This window comes from Phyllopteryx taeniolatus, chromosome 4 (genome assembly GCF_024500385.1).
Source record: "Phyllopteryx taeniolatus isolate TA_2022b chromosome 4, UOR_Ptae_1.2, whole genome shotgun sequence".
Taxonomy (NCBI): Eukaryota; Metazoa; Chordata; class Actinopteri; order Syngnathiformes; family Syngnathidae; genus Phyllopteryx; species Phyllopteryx taeniolatus.
The window spans coordinates 9,399,366-9,418,906 of record NC_084505.1 but is presented as its reverse complement, the minus strand read 5'-3'; the positions used below and the strand labels follow the sequence as shown (position 1 = coordinate 9,418,906).

Genomic DNA, 19,541 nt, shown 5'->3' with positions numbered 1-19,541 from the left:
AACACGTTTTGGGGTTTGTATAATGCACGAGTGCCTTTGCATTAAAGACCGTATTTCCACTCATGTAGCTACCTTAACCAGGCCACCTGTTTTGAAAATGTGCTGTAGTTCTCTTCCAAGTCGGGGGTGTCGCTACGGCTGGTGTTGGCTAGGACACCACAGGGTGGTAACATTTTATGTCCAATTCCGGTAGCCGTTTTTACTCTCCGGAACAAGGAACAAAGCAACAACAATGGCGACCGTGGAACAGTGCCTGCTAGAACAAATGGGCCTAGATGACCAGATGATGCGTTTAATTATATTGCAAAATCGATCAAGAAGGCGGCAGCCTAGGTGTTTTGTATTTAAAAGATGGAGGTATTGAGGAACCAAGGGGAAAGCTAAGTATGTCATCACAGCATGTGATTAAAAACGGACCAATCACGAGAGATGATCTCCGCGGCATTCTGCGCACGGCGACAATTTGTACGCATCAAATGACGGATAGGAACCGCCCGTCCCAATGCGTCGGTCACTTGAGGCAATGCGAGTGCGGGTGCGGGAATATAAAGAGGCCTTTAAGGTAAAAAACAAGCTATATGTCAGTGATTATTTGATGATGATGGTTGTGCACGGGCATTCGGGCATCAGCGGTTTGTTGAGGACAAGCAGACACCCCACACTGCGCTTAACAGCAGACACACTGGGTGTCTTCGTGACTACAGTGCTTACATCATTAGAAAGCACATGCTGTGTGTGTGCGCGTGTGTCTGCATGTACATGCGTGCGTGCGTGCGTGTCTTGAGGCGGTGGCCTTAATCTGGTTCGTGAGGGTGACACAGACTAAAACCTCTGACTAGAAGTGACCTCTTGCACCAGGCCAAACACACGCACACACACACACACACACACACACACACACACACACACACACATCTTCCAAGATCAAACCTTACCTCAGGGGCGATGTAGTCTGGAGTACCACAGAAGGTGCGAGTGGTCACTCCATCTGACATGTTCTCTTTACACATGCCAAAGTCAGCAATCTTAATGTGTCCCTCACTGTCAAGCATCACGTTGTCCAACTTAAGGTCTCTGAATAAGCAGACAAATAAAATATAAGCAAAGCAAAGCAAATTTATTTATATAGCACATTTCATACACAAGGGAGACTCAATGTGCTTTACATGATTAAAAGCATATAGCATATAGGAAAAAGTCCCTGAAAGTGTTAACCTTCGTTATTAAATTACCTTTAAAAACATAGATTACAATATCAGTCATGGCTAACTAATTTTATTCAAACGAATGCTCATTCAAAAATGCATTTCCCTGTAGAGTTATTCCATCTGGAAAATAGCCTGAACTATAATTGCTCGCAGAAACGCTTACCTATAGAGGACTCCTTTATTGTGAAGGAAGAGGAGACCAACAGCGATCTCTGCTGCATAGAACCTGCAATTACAACAACATATTTAGGAAGGCACACAAAAATCCATCCATAATCTATAGGACTTGTCCTCATTAGGGTCAATTTACTTACTAATGTGTATTAATTACCTAATGTGAATGTTTTGGAATGTGGAAAGAAGCTGGAGTACCTGGAGAAAACCAACGCAAGCATGGGGAGAACATGCAAACTGTACACGGTTGCAAAAGATTTCTCAGGGCAAGTCCGGACCTCAATGTTTAAATTTGCATCGTCGACCCAACCATCCATCCATTTTTTGTACCGTTTATTTTCACAAGGGAGTGTGGTGGAGCCCATCCCAGCTGACTTTGGGTGAACTGTTCCCCAGCCAGTCGCAAGGCACATATACAGCCCCAATTCCAATGAAGTTGGGACGTTGTGTTAAACATAAATAAAAACAGAATACAATGATTTGCAAATCATGTTCAACCTATATTTAATTGAATACACTACTGAGACAAGATAGTTAATGTTCAAACTGATAAACTTTATTGTTTTTAGAAAATAATCATTAACATAATTTTATGGCTGCAACATGTTCCAAAAAAGCTGAGTCAGGCCCGATGATAGCCGCGACCCTTGTGAGGATAAGCGGCTCAGAAAATGGATGGTGGATGAATGGGTCATGTTTACCATTGTGTTACATGACCTTTTCTTTTAACATTCACTAAACGTTTGGGAACTGAGGACACTAATTGTTGAAGCTTTGTAGGTAGAATTCGTTCCCATTCTTGCTTGAGGTACAGCTTCAGCTGTTCAACAGTCCGGGGTCTCCGTTGTCGTATTTTACGCTTCATAATGCGCCACACATTTTCAATGGGAGACAGGTCTGGACTGCAGGCAGGCAAGTCTAGTACCCGCACTCTTTTACTACAAAGCCACGTTGTTGTAACACGTGCAGAATGTGGTTTGGCATTGTCTTGCTGAAATAAGCAGGGGCGAAAAAGATGTTGCTTGGATGGCAGCATATGTTTCTCCAAAACCTGTATGTAACTTTCAGCATTAATGGTGCAGTCATAGATGTGTAAGTTACCCATGCCATTGGCACTAACATAGCCCCATACCATCACAGATGCCGGCTTTTGAATTTTGCGTCCATAACAACCCGGATGGTTCTTTTCCACTTTGTCCCGGAGGACACGACGGCCACAATTTCCAAAAACAATTTAAAATGTGGACTCGTCGGACCACAGAACACTTTTCCACTTTGCATCAGTCCATCTTAGATGTGCTCGGCCCCAGAGAAGCCGGCGGCGTTTCTGGGTGTTGTTGATTAATGGCTTTTGCTTTGCATAGTAGCGTTTCAAGTTGCACCTACGGATGTAGTGGCGAACTGTATTTACTGACATTGGTTTTCTGAAGTGTTCCTGAGCCCATGTGGTGATATCCTTTACACATTGATGTCGGTTTTTGATGCAGTGCTGCCTGATGGATCGAATGTCACAGGCATTCAATGTTGGTTTTCGGCCTTGCCGCTTACATGCAGTGATTTCTCCAGATTCTCTGAACCTTTTGCTGATATTATGGACTGTAGATGATGAAATCCCTAAATTCCTTTCAATTGTACGTCGAGGAACATTGTCTTTAAACTGTTCGACTATTTCTCACGCACTTGTTCACAAAGAGGTGAACCTCACCCCATCTTTGCTTGTGAATGACTGAGCAAGTCAGGGAAGCTCCTTTTATACCCAATCATGGCACCCACCTTTTCCCAATTAGCCTGCTCACCTGTGGGATGTTCCAAACAGTGTTTGATGAGCATTCCTCAACTTTCTCAGTCTTTTTTGCCACCTGTCCCAGCTTTTTTGGAACGTGTTGCAGCCATAAAATTCTAAGTTAATGATTATTTGCTAAAAACAAAAAGGTTTATCAGTTTGAACATTAAACATATTGTATTTGTGGTGTATTCAATTAAAGATAGGTTGAACATGCGATTGGCTGGCAACCAGTTCAGGGTGTACACCGCCTCCTGCCCAATGATAGCTGGGATAGGCTCCAGCACGCCCGCGACCCTCGTGAGGAGAAGCGGCTCGGAAAATGGATGGATGGATGGATGGATGGACAACGTCCCGACTTCATTGGTATTGGGGTTGTAAACAAACAAGCATTACACTCACATCCACACCTACGGACAATTTTGGGTTTTCGTTAACCTACCATTCAGGTTTTTGGACCTGAATAGAAGAAGTACTTGTCATTCTTAAAAATTCTCTTTTGTAAGTCAACTTTGTGAACTTTGAAAGAGGCCATGCCGCCCGCATCTTCTCCGGCAAATCGCAAAAGATTTGATTCAAAATCAAATCAATCCATTTGTTTAAACTCACTTTTTACTCGTACACAGTTCATGAATTTAGCCCGTGGGAGAAAAAAACGCCGTGTGACGGCGCACATCATCTTTATTTAATGGCAATTGATGACCGTGGGGTCCACGAGACCTTGACACGGTCCAGATCCGGACTCAGGGCCGCCATTTGAAGAACTCCAGCAATCCTAAAAAAAAATTGATAGAAAGGCTGCTTTTCTTACACTGCCTGCGGTTCCTTGAACTTGCCCACTTGTTGGATGTGATACATGAGGTCTCCTCCATTCACATACTCCATGACAAAGTAAAGACGATCCTGTGCACAAACAAGATGAAAAAAATGTGCATTTAAAAAGCAAAACGTTACCTCTTTTTTCATTAAATATAGTTCCTAAGTAGGAAGGTGATGACTTCTGAATCCCCTTGCCAGATGTTCTGAAGTATTATCTTGATTGTCTTTCTGCACCAAAAGGTGGAAGTATTATTTTGATAAATGATTACCTCTACTAGAGCATTCTATTTCCACTGTTTATGAGCGGGATTATATAAAAACTACTTGATTGATTTTCATAAAACCTAATGGAAGGGTGGGGTGGGGTTTTGAGCTCAGAAGACCAGGTTATATTTTAGTATCTAAATTTTTTAAAAATCACTTTTGTTAGCATTTTGTACATTTTCTTGCCTTTCACGTAATAATTCAGTGAAAAAGCAGAGATCGTTATGGCATACAGTAGTTTGGCTTCAGCGACGGGATGCACCCTGAGTGTCATTCAAGCGTAGAAATGGATGTGTGTATACTGTAAGTATATGCATACAGTATATGCATACTGTATATCGAAAGCCAATGAAAGGGGGGAATGTTTGTTTTTGTATGTGGTAGAAAGAAAGAACATCTATTGCTAACTTCCAAGCTGCATCGCTCTTCATTTTCTTAATCTGCCTGCTGATGTTCCAGCTCTGTCATCTTAGCCTATCACCGTCAAACTGCAAAGAGATGCTCATCTGCCTTCTGCCATCAACCAACTACATTTTTCACAAAGTCCATGTCATTAACACAAAACCATAAAATATTTTTATGACTTTAGATGAAAATATTGGAATAAAAATAGCCAAAACTGAATCGTATAATGTTAGCGACCCTAGATGCCTGCAGTCGTGCAGTCCACCAAGGGGAACTGTGCTATTAAAGGTCTCATATTTAGGGTATTTCGACCTCTGTAAAGTGACTCTCTAATATGGATCGAGTATAAAAGTGTCAATTTTATTTCCAAAAACACCTTGGGTTTGTCATACGAGTGTCCAGAAAAGGCCCCTTTTACAGCTACTTCTGTGTTTGTTATGTTGACAGCGCTGGCTCGGAGCAGAGATATTCTCTAGTGATGTAGATAAACTTGAGAAATTCGAATGACCTCATTTCAGGACTCTCGGCAGAAAAACGTCTGGAGCTCAGAAATGCGTGGACAATTTCAATTCCATCCATCCAGTTTCTACCGCTTATCCGAGGTCGGGTCACGGCGGCAGTAGCTTTAGCAGGGACTCCCAGACTTCGCTCTCCACAGCCACTTCATCCAGCTCTTCCGGGGTGATCCCGAGCCATTCCCAGGCCAGCCGAAAGACGTAGTCTCTCCAGCGTGTCCTGGGTCGTCCCCGGGGTCTCCTCCCAGTGGGACGTGCCCGCAACACCTCACCAGGGAGGCGTCCGGGAGGCATCCGAATCAGATGCCCCAGCCACCTCATCTGGCTCCTCTCGATGTGGAGGAGCAGCGGCTACTCTGAGATCCTCCCGGATAAACCCAATTCGGCCGCTTGTATCCGGGATCTTGTTCTTTCGGTCACGACCCACAGCCCATGACCATAGGTGAGGGTAAGAACATAGATCGACCGGTATATTGAGAGCTTCGCCTTTCGGCTTAGCTCCTTCTTTACCACAACTGACCGGTACAAAGTCCGCATCACTGCAGACACTGCACCGATCCGCCTGTCGAGCTCCCGTTCCATTCTTCCCTCAGTCGTGAACAAGACCCCAAGATACTTGAACTCCTCCACTTGGGGCAGGATCTCATCCCCGACTTGGAGAGGGCAGGCCACCCTTTTCCGACTGAGGACCATGGTGTCAGATTCGGAGGTGCTGATTCTCATCACAGCCGCTTCCCACTCGGCTGCGAACTGCTCCAGTGAGAGTTGGCGATCACGGCTTGATGAAGCCAACGGAACCACATCATCTGCAAAAAGCAGAAATGCAATACTGAGGCCACCAAACCGGACCCCCTCTACGCCTCGGCTGCGCCTTGAAATTCTGTCCATAAACATTATGAACAGAATCGGTCACAAAGGGCAGCCTTGGCGAGTCCAACCCTCACCGAAACGAGTCCGACTTACTGCCGGATATGCGGAACAAACTCTGACTCTGGTCGTACCGGGACCGAACAGCCCATATCAGGGGGTTCGGTACCCCATACTCCTTAAGCACCCCCCACAGGACCCCCGAGGGACACGGTCGAACGCCTTCTCCAAGTCCACAAAACACATGTAGACTGGTTGGGCGAACTCCCATCCACCCTCGAGGACCCTGCCGAGGGTGTAGAGCTGGTCCACTGTTCCACGGCCAGGACGAAAACCACACTGCTCCTCCTGAATCTGAGATTCGACTTCCCGACGGACCCTCCTCTCCAGCATCCCTGAATAGACCTTACCAGGGAGGCTGAGGAGTGTGATCCCCCTGTAGTTGGAACACACCCTCCGTAGTTGGAACACACCACCCCAGTCTGCCAATCCAAAGGCACTGCCCCCGATGTCCATGCGAGAGAGAGAGAGATAAGAGAGCCCACCTCAGAAATCCCAGACTCTGCTTCCTCATGGGAAGGCGTGTCGGTGGAATTCAGGAGGTCTTCGAAGTATTCTCCCCACCAGCTCACAACGTCCCGAGTCGAGGTCAGCACCGCCCCATCCCCACTATACACAGTGTTGATGGTGCGCTGCTTCCCCCTCCTGAGACGCCGGATGGTGGACCAGAATTTCCTCAAAGCCGTCCGAAAGTCTTTCTCAATGGCCTCACTGAACTCCTCCCATACCAGAGTTTTTGTTTCAGCGACCACCAAAGGTGCATTCCGCTTGGGCAGCCGGTACCCATCAGCTGCCTCAGGAGTCCCACAGGCCAAAAAGGCCCGATAGGAATTCTTCTTCAGCTTGACGGCATCCCTCACCGTTGGTATCTACCAACGGGTTCGGGGGTTGCCGCCACGACAGGCACCGACCACCTTAGGGCCACAGCTCCGGTCGGCCGCTTCAGCAATGGACTCGATGTCCCCCACCTCCCCCGGAACATGAGCAAAGTTCAGTCAGAGGTGGGAGTTGAAACGCGTTCTGACAGATTCTGCCAGACGTTCCCAGCAGACCCTAACAGTATGTTTGGGCCTGCCACGTCGGACCGGCATCTTCCCTACCATCGGAGCCAACTCACCACCAGGTGGTGATCAGTTGACAGCTCCGCCCCTCTCTTCACCCGAGTGTCCAAGACACGTGGTCGAAATTCCGATGACACGACCACAAAGTCGATCATCGAACTGCGACTTAGGGTGTCCTGGTGCAAAGTGCATGTGTGGACACCCTTATCCTGGAACATGGTGTTCGTTATGGACAATCCGCGATGAGCACAGAAGTCCAATAACAGAACACCGCTCGGGTTGTGATCGAGGGGGGCCGTACCTCCCAATCACGCCCTTCCAGGTCTCACTGTCATTGCCCACATGAGCATTGAAGTCCCCCAGCAGAACGATGGAGTCCCCAGCGGGAGCGCTCTTCAGCACCCCCTCCAAGGACTCCAAAAAGGGTGGGTACTCTGAACTGCTGTTTGGTGCATAGGCAGAAACAACAGTCAGGACCCGTCCTCCCACCCGAAGGCAGAGGGAAGCTACCATTTCGTCCACCGGAGTGAACCCCAAAGTACAGGCGCCAAGCGGGCAATAACTATACCCACACCTGCTCGGTGCCTCTCACAGTGGGCAACTCCAGAGTGGAAGAGAGTCCAACTCCTCTCGAGAGGACTGGTACCAGAGCCCAAGCTGTGTGTGGAGGCGAGTCCGACTATATCTCGTCGGAACTTCTCGACCTCACACACCAGCTCGGACTCCTTCCCTGCCAAAGAGGTGACATTCGACGTCCCTAGAGCCACCTTCTGTAGGATCGGATCGGATCGCCAAGGTTCCCGCCTTCGACCACCGCCAAGCTCGCGCTGCACCCGACCCCTATGGCCCCTCCCACAGGTGGTGAGCCCATGGTGAAGGGGGACCCACATTACCCTTTCAGGCTGTGCTCGGCAGGGCCCCATGGGTGCAGGCCCGGCCACCAGGCGATCGCCTTCGAGCCCCACCTCCAGGCCTCGTTCCAGAGGGGGGCCCCGGTGACCCGCGTCCGGGGAAGGGAAACCTAGATCCATTAGTTTATTTCTTCATAGGGTTTTTTGGAGCCGTGCTTTGTCTGGTCCCTCACTTAGGACCTGTTTGCCATGGGTGAGCCTACCAGGGGCGTGAAGCCCCAGACAATTTAGCTCCTTGGATCATTGGGACACACAAACCCCTCCACCACGATAAGGTGACGGCTTCCAGGATTTCAATTCATATTTCACATGTTTACTGAGGCACCATAGAGATAATATAACGTCCCAAATACTAGAAAAAGTTGGTTTGGTAAAATATGGGACTTTTAAAAGTTTAAAACTTGTTCTGCCAATATGGATTTTATGTTTAAATATAGAGTAGTAACTGAATCACAAAGGTTCTGCATTTAAACTTGTGTAATAATTATTGTTACAATGCTTTTAGGGCTGCAACTAATGATTTTTTAAATAACCGATTAATCTGTCGATTATTTTTTTGATTAATTGATGAATATCCCTTTATTAAATAACAGGACATTCTTTCAAATTGACAGTGCAGAAAAATGCACAAACATAAATAGTTTAAGTTTGTGGTTGTTGTGTTTAAGTTACTGGTTTGGTCCATAATATGTCAAAAAATAGGCCCAAATGTGAATCATCTTCCCCCCCTCCTCCCCACCATATGTTTGCAAATTTCTTATTTGGATTAAACACACATATAATCCGTCTGCTTTCATGGAGGACTACAGAAAATCGGAATATTTACAGTTGAGAGGCTGCAATCAAAGGATTTAGATTTTATAGATAAACAATGGCTCTAAGATCTAATTGATTATCATAATAGTTGTTGATTAATTTGACAATTGATTACTTAATTACTAGATTAATCAATTACTTGTTGTCTATAGCGTTTTTTTCGGGAGTAATTTCCCTTGTCTGACTATGTTCCTGCCAATTCCCAATCCATCATTTGTTGTGTCACCTAGCAGAGAACTCAGCCCCAATTTGTTAAGGAAACTTGGTTTTATTATTATTGTGCTTGGGGGCACAATATGAATTCTGCCCAGCGGCAGGTAACCACACAAGTGAATCTGAGCAATTCTGTTGCAGTTTCATAATGAATCACGTAAACAGTTTGTTATTGTTGAACGCTGCTTTAGTACATTGCATGCGTGGTTAGTCGCCAAGTGTATTTTATCAATTATAATGCCACAGAACTGTTCATTGTTACTATTAGGCCTTGAGTGCATAGCTGTGTTTGGCCTCTAAGGGTCGAGCGTGTGTGCGTGTGCATCTGGGGGACACAGTAAATACAGCATAGTACGCTGCATGTGTCACTTTGTGCTCTCAGGTTGTGTAGTCTGTTTTTCCTCAGGACTTAAATGTGCAGGTACTGTACGTGCTTTGCCTGTGTAACCTTTCTACCTATTGTGTTGTAATTGTTCTTTTCATGCATGTCGTCTGTTTAGCTCAGGGGAACGTTCTTTGACCTGACCTTGACGTCAGAGCATTGTACCCACCACAGTCTGGAAGCACGAGTGTAGCTGCGTGAGGAAGGGCGGTTTCTCCTCCTGGGCCAGTACTCTCTTCTCCACCATGGTACATTCAACATCGTCATCCTGAATCACTACGTCCTTTTTCAGGATCTTTATTGCGTACAGCTCTTCCGTGGCCTTCATCTCTGCCAGCATGACCTTCAGTCGCACAAAAAAAAGAAAAAAATGTCATTTTCACAAGTGATAGAGCAGCTTATTTTCTTGCAGAAGATGACTTTTAACATATGTTGTGCCACGAGCAAAGGAAATAAACATTCCAGTTTACCTTGCCAAAGCTTCCTTTCCCAAGTACAGCCAAGAAGGTGAAGTCACTGAGTTTGACCTGGTCCAAGCTGTTGATTGGGAGCTGGCTGGATGGACTGCCATCTGTCTCGGTTGTAGCCTTCTTTGCAGGGCCCAGCTTGGCTTTCTGCGCTCACATAACAGGACGAGGTGCGTCAACATGCACTCCAAGGAGCACGCAAATGCACTCACTGGCCACAACATTCGATTGATATCCAAATCCAAATGCTCCTTTTAGAAAGATAATTATCTCCTTTGATTGACACTTAATTTTACAATATATTTAGCATTGTTTACAAAGTTGAAAAATGTTGTGTGAGAGTAAATTTCTGCATCTTCTCAAGGTCCCCCCGACTTCCTGAGTGGGAACACGAGCCACATTCTTAAGCACATTTTCACAGTTTCCAGGTTTGTGGAATGTAGCCTACAACACATATTTAAAAGAAATTATAGTTAAGAGTCCGTTGATCGGTGACATTTTTTCACACTTACTAAAACTTGACATTATCACACATGAATTACACAACCTTCTCCAGTGATCCATTTATGCACTTAAACACTTGTTGCTCATTTGTACTTGAGGTAATAACTTTGAAATGCACACAAACATTTCAACATTGTTAATTGATTATATTCCTTCATTCCAGAGGACCCTGTCAATGTTGGTCTGGATGACAAACAAAGACATGAAAAATCTTGACAAGCTTTCACACTGGCGTGGTTGCATGATTTTTCTAATAGAGAGGCACAATCTACGCCTACGTGCATGTCAACACTAACTACAAAACATAACACATTTACCATGAAGCGCATTCATCCCAAATCCATGCTTCACCTCTATCAACAACCGAAAAATGTGTTACTTTGCATATTTTTATACCAGGGATTGGCATAAGATTGATCAACAGGAATTTTGCTGACTGTGGGATCGATTGTTGCTTAATCATGGCATGGATTGCTTAGGTGCAGCCAGCAGACTTGCTGCTGATTCATTCTCAACTCGTTTATGGTCGAAAGAAGAACAAGATGACATCAACTGTGAGAAGATGAGCAACATTCACGGATGTGGCACAAGTCCTCCAGGCAGGTTTATTCTTCTCAAATACAATGTTGACATGAAACAGGACTTCAGAACATTCTGAGAGAGATTCTTCCGTGAAGTGATCATTACTTTTTTTTTTGGGGGGGGGGGGGGGGAATGGAAAAATGCCCATTCCTACTCACTATGCAAAAAAATCCTCAACTACATGTCATGTCCAAAGTTCACACTCAGCCAGGATAAACACGAATCCAAACTCATGCTGAACTTGGTGTCGTGGCTAGAATCAAAATCAAGAGAAACTTAAATTTGACCAACAATAGCCATCACAAATGCATTAAAAGCCAAGCAAACACTTCACACACTTTCTCCAAAAATGTCGCCTTAACCTATGTGAATAATAAACATTGCCCTACAACAAACATTAGTTTGACTGTACAAGTCGGCAAGCGTACACTGACAGACCTCAAGTATTCCGATGACATGCTCCTCTTTCCAGGTCAGGAAACATTCATTTGAAACAAGCTTGAGACAAAGTATGAGCAGCTTGAGTTTGGTTAATTGCATGACGTAGAGTCTACATCTAATGTGCAAAGCGCAGCAGACTGCACCAAACCACAGCACACCTTGAAGCTTTAGCCAAAGACAAGAGCCTGTCTGAGCCGAGCGAGCAGCCTTACTTCCTTCCTGTCAGACGCACCTGATCAGAGTCTTCCAAAAGTGTTTGGTCCTGGAACCATAAGGAGAAGCAACCAAAGGGCCTGACTCACTTGGAACAACTCAATGGGACACTTTCATGCTTAGACAGTTGTGGAACAAGCAAAAGTCAGAGAGACAATATGTCATTATAGTTACACACAATAGCCATTAACATTCAGCATTTTTTTGGGTGTAGATTACACAAAGTCATCGTGAGAGCTGTTCCTAATGCTCCGGCATCGGCTTTAGCATACCGTACAATATTTTGGCATAACAGCATCAGAAGCTTGATTAATGTAATTGAGCAATAATGAGGCTGAGCACCCTCTGGATGGCTTTCTTAAAAAAGGGGGCCATCACCCCAGGTACAAAATTCAAAACTTCTACAAATATAGTACCCATATTTCCAAACTATATTTTGTGTGGAGCTGCTATGGTCCATGTTTTTCTAAAACCGTTGAGTCCCACCACACAGTGTGTCATGAGCTCAGGTGTTCCATGGGAAATTGTTTAACTAATTTGGTCTGAAAAGTATCATTTATATGCTATAAATAATGTATCTTTGTTAATCTACCTATACCTGCGACGTACAGTAACAGCCGTAACAGATAAGTGCTCTTCCACTACCACCATGCATCATAATTATTTCAATGTAGATGTTTTTGGGGAATCTTTGTATCTTTGTTTTGTGGTGTACCTTTGGATTTTTCTCATGTAATACTGTCTGTGGCTTGGCTCTATAATTTGGGAGAACTGGCCAATAGTCTCTACATTATTTTGTTAGCTACTGACATCTAGTGGTCACAAGAAGAGCACGAAGATATGGTAAAACAGAACAAGGAAAGGACTGCTTTTATATTTCTCTCTTTTTCATGTTAATTTCTACAAATATCTGTGGCATGAATGCTCTGCAAAAAAGCTTAGAGTTCTGTCTGAGGACGCATGCTCCCTCTGAGCAACAGCACAGGCAATCAGGACGAGCACAGAAAACCATTTCACTTTGCAGAATTGATGAAAGAATACATCAACTCAGACACAGGAAAAGTGTGTGAGCGCATGCATCTACGGGGTGAGCATTTCTCAATCAGATCCTACCATTCTGTTCTAAAAACCATTTTTCTTAGAATGATTGGCAAAGCTCTGCGATTGCAATCATTTAATCACAAATAATACTGAAAGAAAATCCAAAAATCAGTTTAAAATACCAGCAATGAACAGAATCATGACAATAGGTCCCTGAAGAACCAAAATATAACTATAATAAGCACCTAAGAGGTGAACGTTTGGAAGTAATTGCTATTAGCAGCGATACTATTCACCAACATGGATGCACCAGTAAAATTATCAGGTTGAAGTTCCGAGATATGAATGAAAAATAGATCAGAATGATTAATATCTAAATTACTAGCATGAAAACACCCTTTTCTACCCCAAAGACAGTACACAAATTAGAAGCAAATACAATCCAATTTGATGGAACAACATCTATAATATATAATATATATATAATATATTCTTGCATAAGGGGATTCTGATGGGTGCAACTAGCGCAAAGTAGACAAAAGAGGTCTTTGAAAGCGACAAGTCACTTTTGCCTCAACATCTGTACGTATTTTTAATGTATAGGAAGGCTGCATCAACCCTGACCAAATACAGTAATTGCCATATTCTTATTTTAATGCCAACAGATAGTTCGAGGGGAACAAAAACAGGGCTATTAGAGCATTTTACCTTGTGTATGAAATGCACGATATACTGGAAATATATAAATAAATTTGCCTTGTCCTTGCATATCGTCCTTATGGAATCCTTTAATCATGCCTATTTTGCATATTTGGCTTGTTGGTTGTAGCCATTTATAGGGCAAGGAGGATTTTTGTAGTACTGTACATATATATTTCATTATAAATTCTTTTGTATTGTATTATACGTTGATTTTTACTTAAAGTTAAGTCAAAATGCACATCTCACTATGAGTTACACCTTACACTGATGGTTCTCGGTATTACAAATGAAAATGTTACAATTACATACTGAACAATGTTGAAAGAAAGCGTTTGCACAGCTAAAAAGTATTGCCATGTATTACAATACTTTTGAATTTGAAAGTAGTTCCAGTAGACTTATTTTTGCCAACACTTTTTTTAAATTTTTTATTTTTTTTAAACATCTTTAAAACAGAATTATTTCATGTGGCTAAACAATCTATCTGGTCTTAGGTAACAGACAAAGAAATAATAGGTATTATCGTAAAATCATTCGAAAAACAGAAGAACCTTGATTTAATGGAGGGGGGGGGTTCGTCGTTAAATCCGATTGTCCTTTAAATGGAAGCACTTTTTTTCTTGATTGTTTCATCCCTTTTTTGTGGCCTAAAAACACCCCGTACAGTACAAAAGTATTTTAAATAAATATGAAAAAGCTTTAAAATGTTTGAACATTTTTAACGTTTACCAAAACTTACCTCATGGGTGCCTGGGAGGGGGGGATTTTGAGTTCCAATTGAACACTACTTTTAGTCTGTTAAATCCGACGTCTGTTAAAGTGGGATCTGTTGAATCGAGGTTCCACTGTACTGACTTTTTGAGATTCATTTTGTCCCTGAAAAGGTCAGATATTCTCTAACATGCATATTTGTAACTCCTAGCTGCCAGAAAACATGATCAGTTGTTGAGATAAAACAGTCATCAAAAACTGCAGAGGACAATCCTCACCTCAAATTTCAATCTCAGTTCTTCATTCCCATCATCCTCCTCTGAGATGGGAACATTGTAATACTCCCCCTCCTCCTGGCACAGCAACTTATACCTGACAACCCATGATATAATGTCAGTGAAGGAGTGGGCAATCAGTGATTTTAAAGATGGGCGTGTGAACGTAAAGAAATTCGTCATTACCAGCCACACGCCGGAGCCTTCATGAGCTCCGACACACCAAAAGAAAGGGCGCCCATGAAATCATTCCTGGTTGTCCGATCCCAATCCCACACTTCCACAGACAGCCTGCGGTCCTTGTCTGTGGGTTTCAGTTTGCTAGAACATGCAGATAATTACAGAATGGGCCAATGAATTACACAATATCCAAAACAATCAAATACAAAGAGGCAATTACTTACAAGGTAAAGGTCTCGCCCCATTTGGGGTTGAGGTTGGAGCGGATGGTTTTGGTCTTCTGCTTGGTCTCATTTTTGGGATCAGGTATGAGCTTGAGTTTGACATATGGATCAGACAGGCCATTGGGGTCCATGGGTATCAGATTCCTGCCTTCACCAACTAAAAAGAAACAAGAAAAAGTGGGATCGTAATTGTAGACCACTGAGGGAATGCGCAAGTTCTCATCAGTAGTCACCCATTCATTTCTGTTTTTTGTACACAAGACACAAAATTGAATTGAAAAAAAAAGGTGTTATATTTATAACAGTCCTTGAGATTTCAACATGGGACAAAAATGTATTCTCTATCTAAAAGTTGGATTAAACTGTGAATTTTTTTCATGTTATTCAAAAGAAAAGTAACAACTGCATTATTTTGCTGAACAACATTTATGGTGCATACGGAATCATAAAGAGTCTGAGGATGCCCATTGGGATACATAGTGGTCCATTCTAAATTTAAAATGATCCTGAATTTGAGCGTTCAATGACAACCATGACCTGCTATACTTTTTCTTTCTTAAAAGCATCGCTGATATTTCAAAGGGGAACACTGTACTTTATCTGCGCTGAAGTCTCAATGAATATCCAGTTTCGTTTCATCTGTATACTGTAAATCCTTTTGGTCAGGAAAAACAAAACAAAAACAACAACAAAAACAGATGCAGTCTTTTGAACAGCAGGAGAACATCAGTGGAACACACTGCAGGTGTTTAAGATCAAACACAATTCACACGCAGCATGTGTGTGTGTTCATGTGTGTGTTTGTCAGTCGGTCTGTCTGTCTGTGGTGACACTGAGTTTTAGATGGAGCAAAAGCAGGAAGTGGGGGAAGGCTCTTTTATCCTCCCCTAGTGAAATGGACAGTAAACAAAAAGGACACACTGAAAACATGAGCACTCCATTAACCAGGATTAAACTACATGAGACACACAAATGTATGTACACGAAGATGCATTTACAAAACATTTTATTGACGCACGCAATGTTCGAATGAAACTAAAACCAGTGGTGAAATCACTGCATACAAGTAAATAACTTTACAATGGGAGGGGAACTAAAGAAGAGACTAACAGACCTTTTACTTAGTCATGAATGTACTAAATAATGGTAATGTGGCTGCAGGCTACATGGCTACAACTAAACGGAAGCAAAGAGTGAAGAGATGAAGAATGAAGTGGGATCAAGAACAGCGGTTAAATATTCTATAACTGGAGATTTAGGATCATTTATACCAACTTCAGCGTCCTTAAACATTTTTTTCAACACAAGCATTGTAAAACGCAAAAAAGATCCACTTATGAATCAGTTTTTGAGTAGGACTTTACTTCCAAACCTTATCAATGATGGACTAACATGAACTGCTGATAAGATATCATTTCGTTATCAAAATGTGTCAAAAGTCATGATTCTTGTAAACTATACTTCCAGTCTGAACCGGTAGAGGGCGAAAACGCCATTCTAATGTAGTTGAGGGGCCCTTGTGGCCGTATGAAACCTTATGAAAGGCAGTCCTGATTTTTATACCAAATTGGAATACAGTTAAAGTGATGCAAATGTCTAGAATTGTTTTGATCATCACACCTTAACATGCTGTGTATGTGGGTATATTAAGTTCTTCCACTGTAAAAGTGAATGTATGAGCATATGCGTACACACTGTAGACATACACAGATACAGTACATATACAAACACGCACACGTATGCTATTGTTGCCAAAAAGAGAGCAGAGGAAGTGTATGTGTAGAGGATGTTATGGTTCAATGTCCAGTGGTTACCTTCAATGCACTCATGACAGTGATAACAACCAATGAACTCTCCGTCTTGACATTCACATATTTGCCTGATATGGAAACACACACACACACACACACACACACACGCCGGGCCTTGTCTTAAATTGACACCAGTCGACGTCTCAAAAAATGAGGTCAGCCATGTTTGCTCTCTGTCTCCTTTGGCAAACAAGGCGAGTAAAGTTTATAGTCCCCCCACCCCACACACACACACCCTTACCTAAATGTAACTCTGAACTCTGTTGGAAAAATAGTTGACAATGTTTATTTAAAATAGAAGCGAAGAGACCATTAAGTATCATAAGTGTGCAAATGGTACGTTTTTAGGCCTGCTCAGTTGGTTGACCCAACGTAACCAAAAAGGTGTATTTTTTTTTCAAAATCAGATGCATGTTACGAGCTAGAACTGGTAAGACACATGGCACCGGGTGCTTTCTCCTTGGCTTTTATGCAGGATTTTTGCACCACTTTTTTCCCCCAAATAAAGATTTAGCCTTAGCCTGTGAAGAGAAGAAGACTATACAGTGGAAGTTACTTCGAGCAGACTAAAATCGCTGCATGGAGTAAAAGCATTGTTTTTCAGTGGTGAACTTATTTTTATACTTGTGTGACACTTCAAAATTGTTTTGCGACGAGTGAGGCGGATCTACGACAAATATATTCACATTGCGCCTTTGTCAATTAAGTGGCGGGCAGCATGGTGTAGTGATTAGCACGTCTGCCTGACAGTTTAGCGCTTCTGGGTTTGAATCTTGGCTCAGGCCTTCCTGTGTAGAGTTTGCATGTTCGCCATGTTAATAAAGGTTTCATGATGACAACATCATACATCCTCCTGGAACTAGTTATTTCCATATCCATTATTTCCTATGGGAAAATGTGGACCTATGTCCCTGAATGAATTGTGTTAAAACTCAGAGGTTCTACAGAATTACAAGATATGTCTCATTTTTCACCGATAGTTTTGCTATTAAAAGTGTCACAGCTGAAGACTAGTTGGCAGGGCTACAACATGAAGCCTTTTCAGCTGCCGCATCTTGTCACTGATTCACAGTAAAAGCAAGATTTTGAAGTTGATTTCCTCTTGGCAAGAACCTCTTGGCATGTGTGTGCGGTGCCAGTGATTCAGCTATTCTACGAAGAAGGAAATGGCAGAGAGAAGGCTTCAAAGTGGAAAAAGCTCAGGGCCCAAGTCATTGCATGCATGCTGCCGTCCACTGCCAGGCTGCGTGCAAAGCCCAGAAAGACTGTTGAACCAAGCCCAACTCTACCTTCCAGCAAGCTTTCTTTCTTTGCAGAGACACTAATGGGAGGAAAATGTGATTTTTGTTGTTGTTGTCTAGATGATTAGCGGGCCGAACGAGAAGCCACATGTGGAGGCCTAATGCATTTTGACAATATACTGTATATGCAGTGGAAAATGGCAATGATGAAGAATTAAGGGTTTACAAGATAGATAACAAAATAAAACATTACTGATGGAGAGTGAATCATACACATGCATGGATTCCTCATTTGGTAAACGTAAATGATACAATCGCAGCATGAAGCAGTGTAGTTCCACACCACTGCAAACTGCAACCACAATCAAAAACATTGTTAAAGTAATTTCACTCTGTAAATCAAAAGTGAGGTCAATTGTTTTGTAACTGGAGAACTTTTGAAACAGTTCTTGTATTGGCTCTTACAGTGAAACCCCGATTTATGAACACCTCAATCTTCGAACTATTCTATTTATGAACCACAGACTGAATAAAAAGGTTGCTCAATGGTCGAAACGTATCGCAGTGTGCAAATGTTTCATTCATCCATTTTGTGCCGGTGCGTCCATTGTGGGGAGCCGGATCACTCTCAGCTGCTACAGCTGGTCACTTCTTCGCTTAGTGCGTCTTTGTGTGTCTTTTCGGTGTCTTTTGCATTTTGCTAGCTCAATATGGGTCCAAGAAAAACAACAGACCAGTGTGGCAAGAGGGAGGGACTCACCATGGATTTAAAAAGACTACAGTGGAACCCTGCTGTTCGCGGGGGATAGGGACCCGGCTGGACCACGAACAGCGAAAATCCGCAGATAATTGAGGCCCATTATCATTGCATTGGAATAAAAACAACAACAAAATTATTTTCTTTCAGTGTTGGCTCTGCCCCCAAAAAGTAAGAACAAAATGAAAAAAGTAAAAGGTGTTGTTGATAAATGTCTTTTGCTTTGCATAGTAGAGAATTAAGTTGCACTTACGGATGTAACGCCGAACTGTATTTACTGACATTGGTTTTCTGAAGTGTTCCTGAGCCCATGTGGTGATATCCTTTACACATTGATGTCGGTTTTCGGGCATTCAATGTTAGTTTTCGGCCTTGCCGCTTATATCCAGTGATTTCTCCAGATTCTCTGAAGCTTTTGATGATATTATGGACCGTAGATGATGAAATCCCTAAATTCTTTGCAATTTTACATTGAGGAACATTGTCCTTAAACTGATCGACTATTTTCTCACACACTTGTTCACAAAGAGGTGAACCTCGCCCCATCTTTGCTTGTGAATGACTGAACAATTCAGGGAAACACCTTTTATACCCAATCATGGCACCCACCTGTTCCCAATTAGCCTGCTCACCTGTGGGATGTTCCAAACAGGTGTTTGATGAGCATTCCTCAACTTTCTCAGTCTTTTTTGCCACCTGTCCCAGCTTTTTTGGAACGTGTTGCAGCCATAAAATTCTACGTTAACGATTATTTGCTAAAAACAAGTACGTTTATCAGTTTGAACATTAAATATCTTGTCTTTGTTTTGTATTCAATTAAATATACGTTGAACATGATTTGCAAATCATTGTATTCTGTTTTTATTTGTTTAACACAACGTCCCAACTTCATTGGAATTGGCTTTGTATTAATA

General features: G+C 42.8%; 1 protein-coding gene across 2 annotated transcripts in view; it reads right to left on the bottom strand.

Moving 5' to 3' along the window:
• The window catches only part of LOC133477529 (protein kinase C alpha type-like), a 176,930-nt gene that overhangs the window by 53,595 nt on the left and 103,794 nt on the right, over nucleotides 1–19,541 (bottom strand). The window contains exons 6-14 of one of the 2 annotated variants that reach the window (XM_061772371.1): nucleotides 14,819–14,975; nucleotides 14,601–14,735; nucleotides 14,418–14,511; nucleotides 11,705–11,734; nucleotides 9,949–10,092; nucleotides 9,648–9,821; nucleotides 3,977–4,068; nucleotides 1,372–1,434; nucleotides 936–1,074 (exon numbers count right to left, since the gene is read on the bottom strand). In XM_061772371.1, coding sequence (XP_061628355.1) covers nucleotides 936–1,074; nucleotides 1,372–1,434; nucleotides 3,977–4,068; nucleotides 9,648–9,821; nucleotides 9,949–10,092; nucleotides 11,705–11,734; nucleotides 14,418–14,511; nucleotides 14,601–14,735; nucleotides 14,819–14,975 — 1,028 coding nt within the window. The remainder of the gene's footprint in view (nucleotides 1–935; nucleotides 1,075–1,371; nucleotides 1,435–3,976; nucleotides 4,069–9,647; nucleotides 9,822–9,948; nucleotides 10,093–11,704; nucleotides 11,735–14,417; nucleotides 14,512–14,600; nucleotides 14,736–14,818; nucleotides 14,976–19,541) is intronic. The other variant, XM_061772372.1, reaches the window with a different exon arrangement.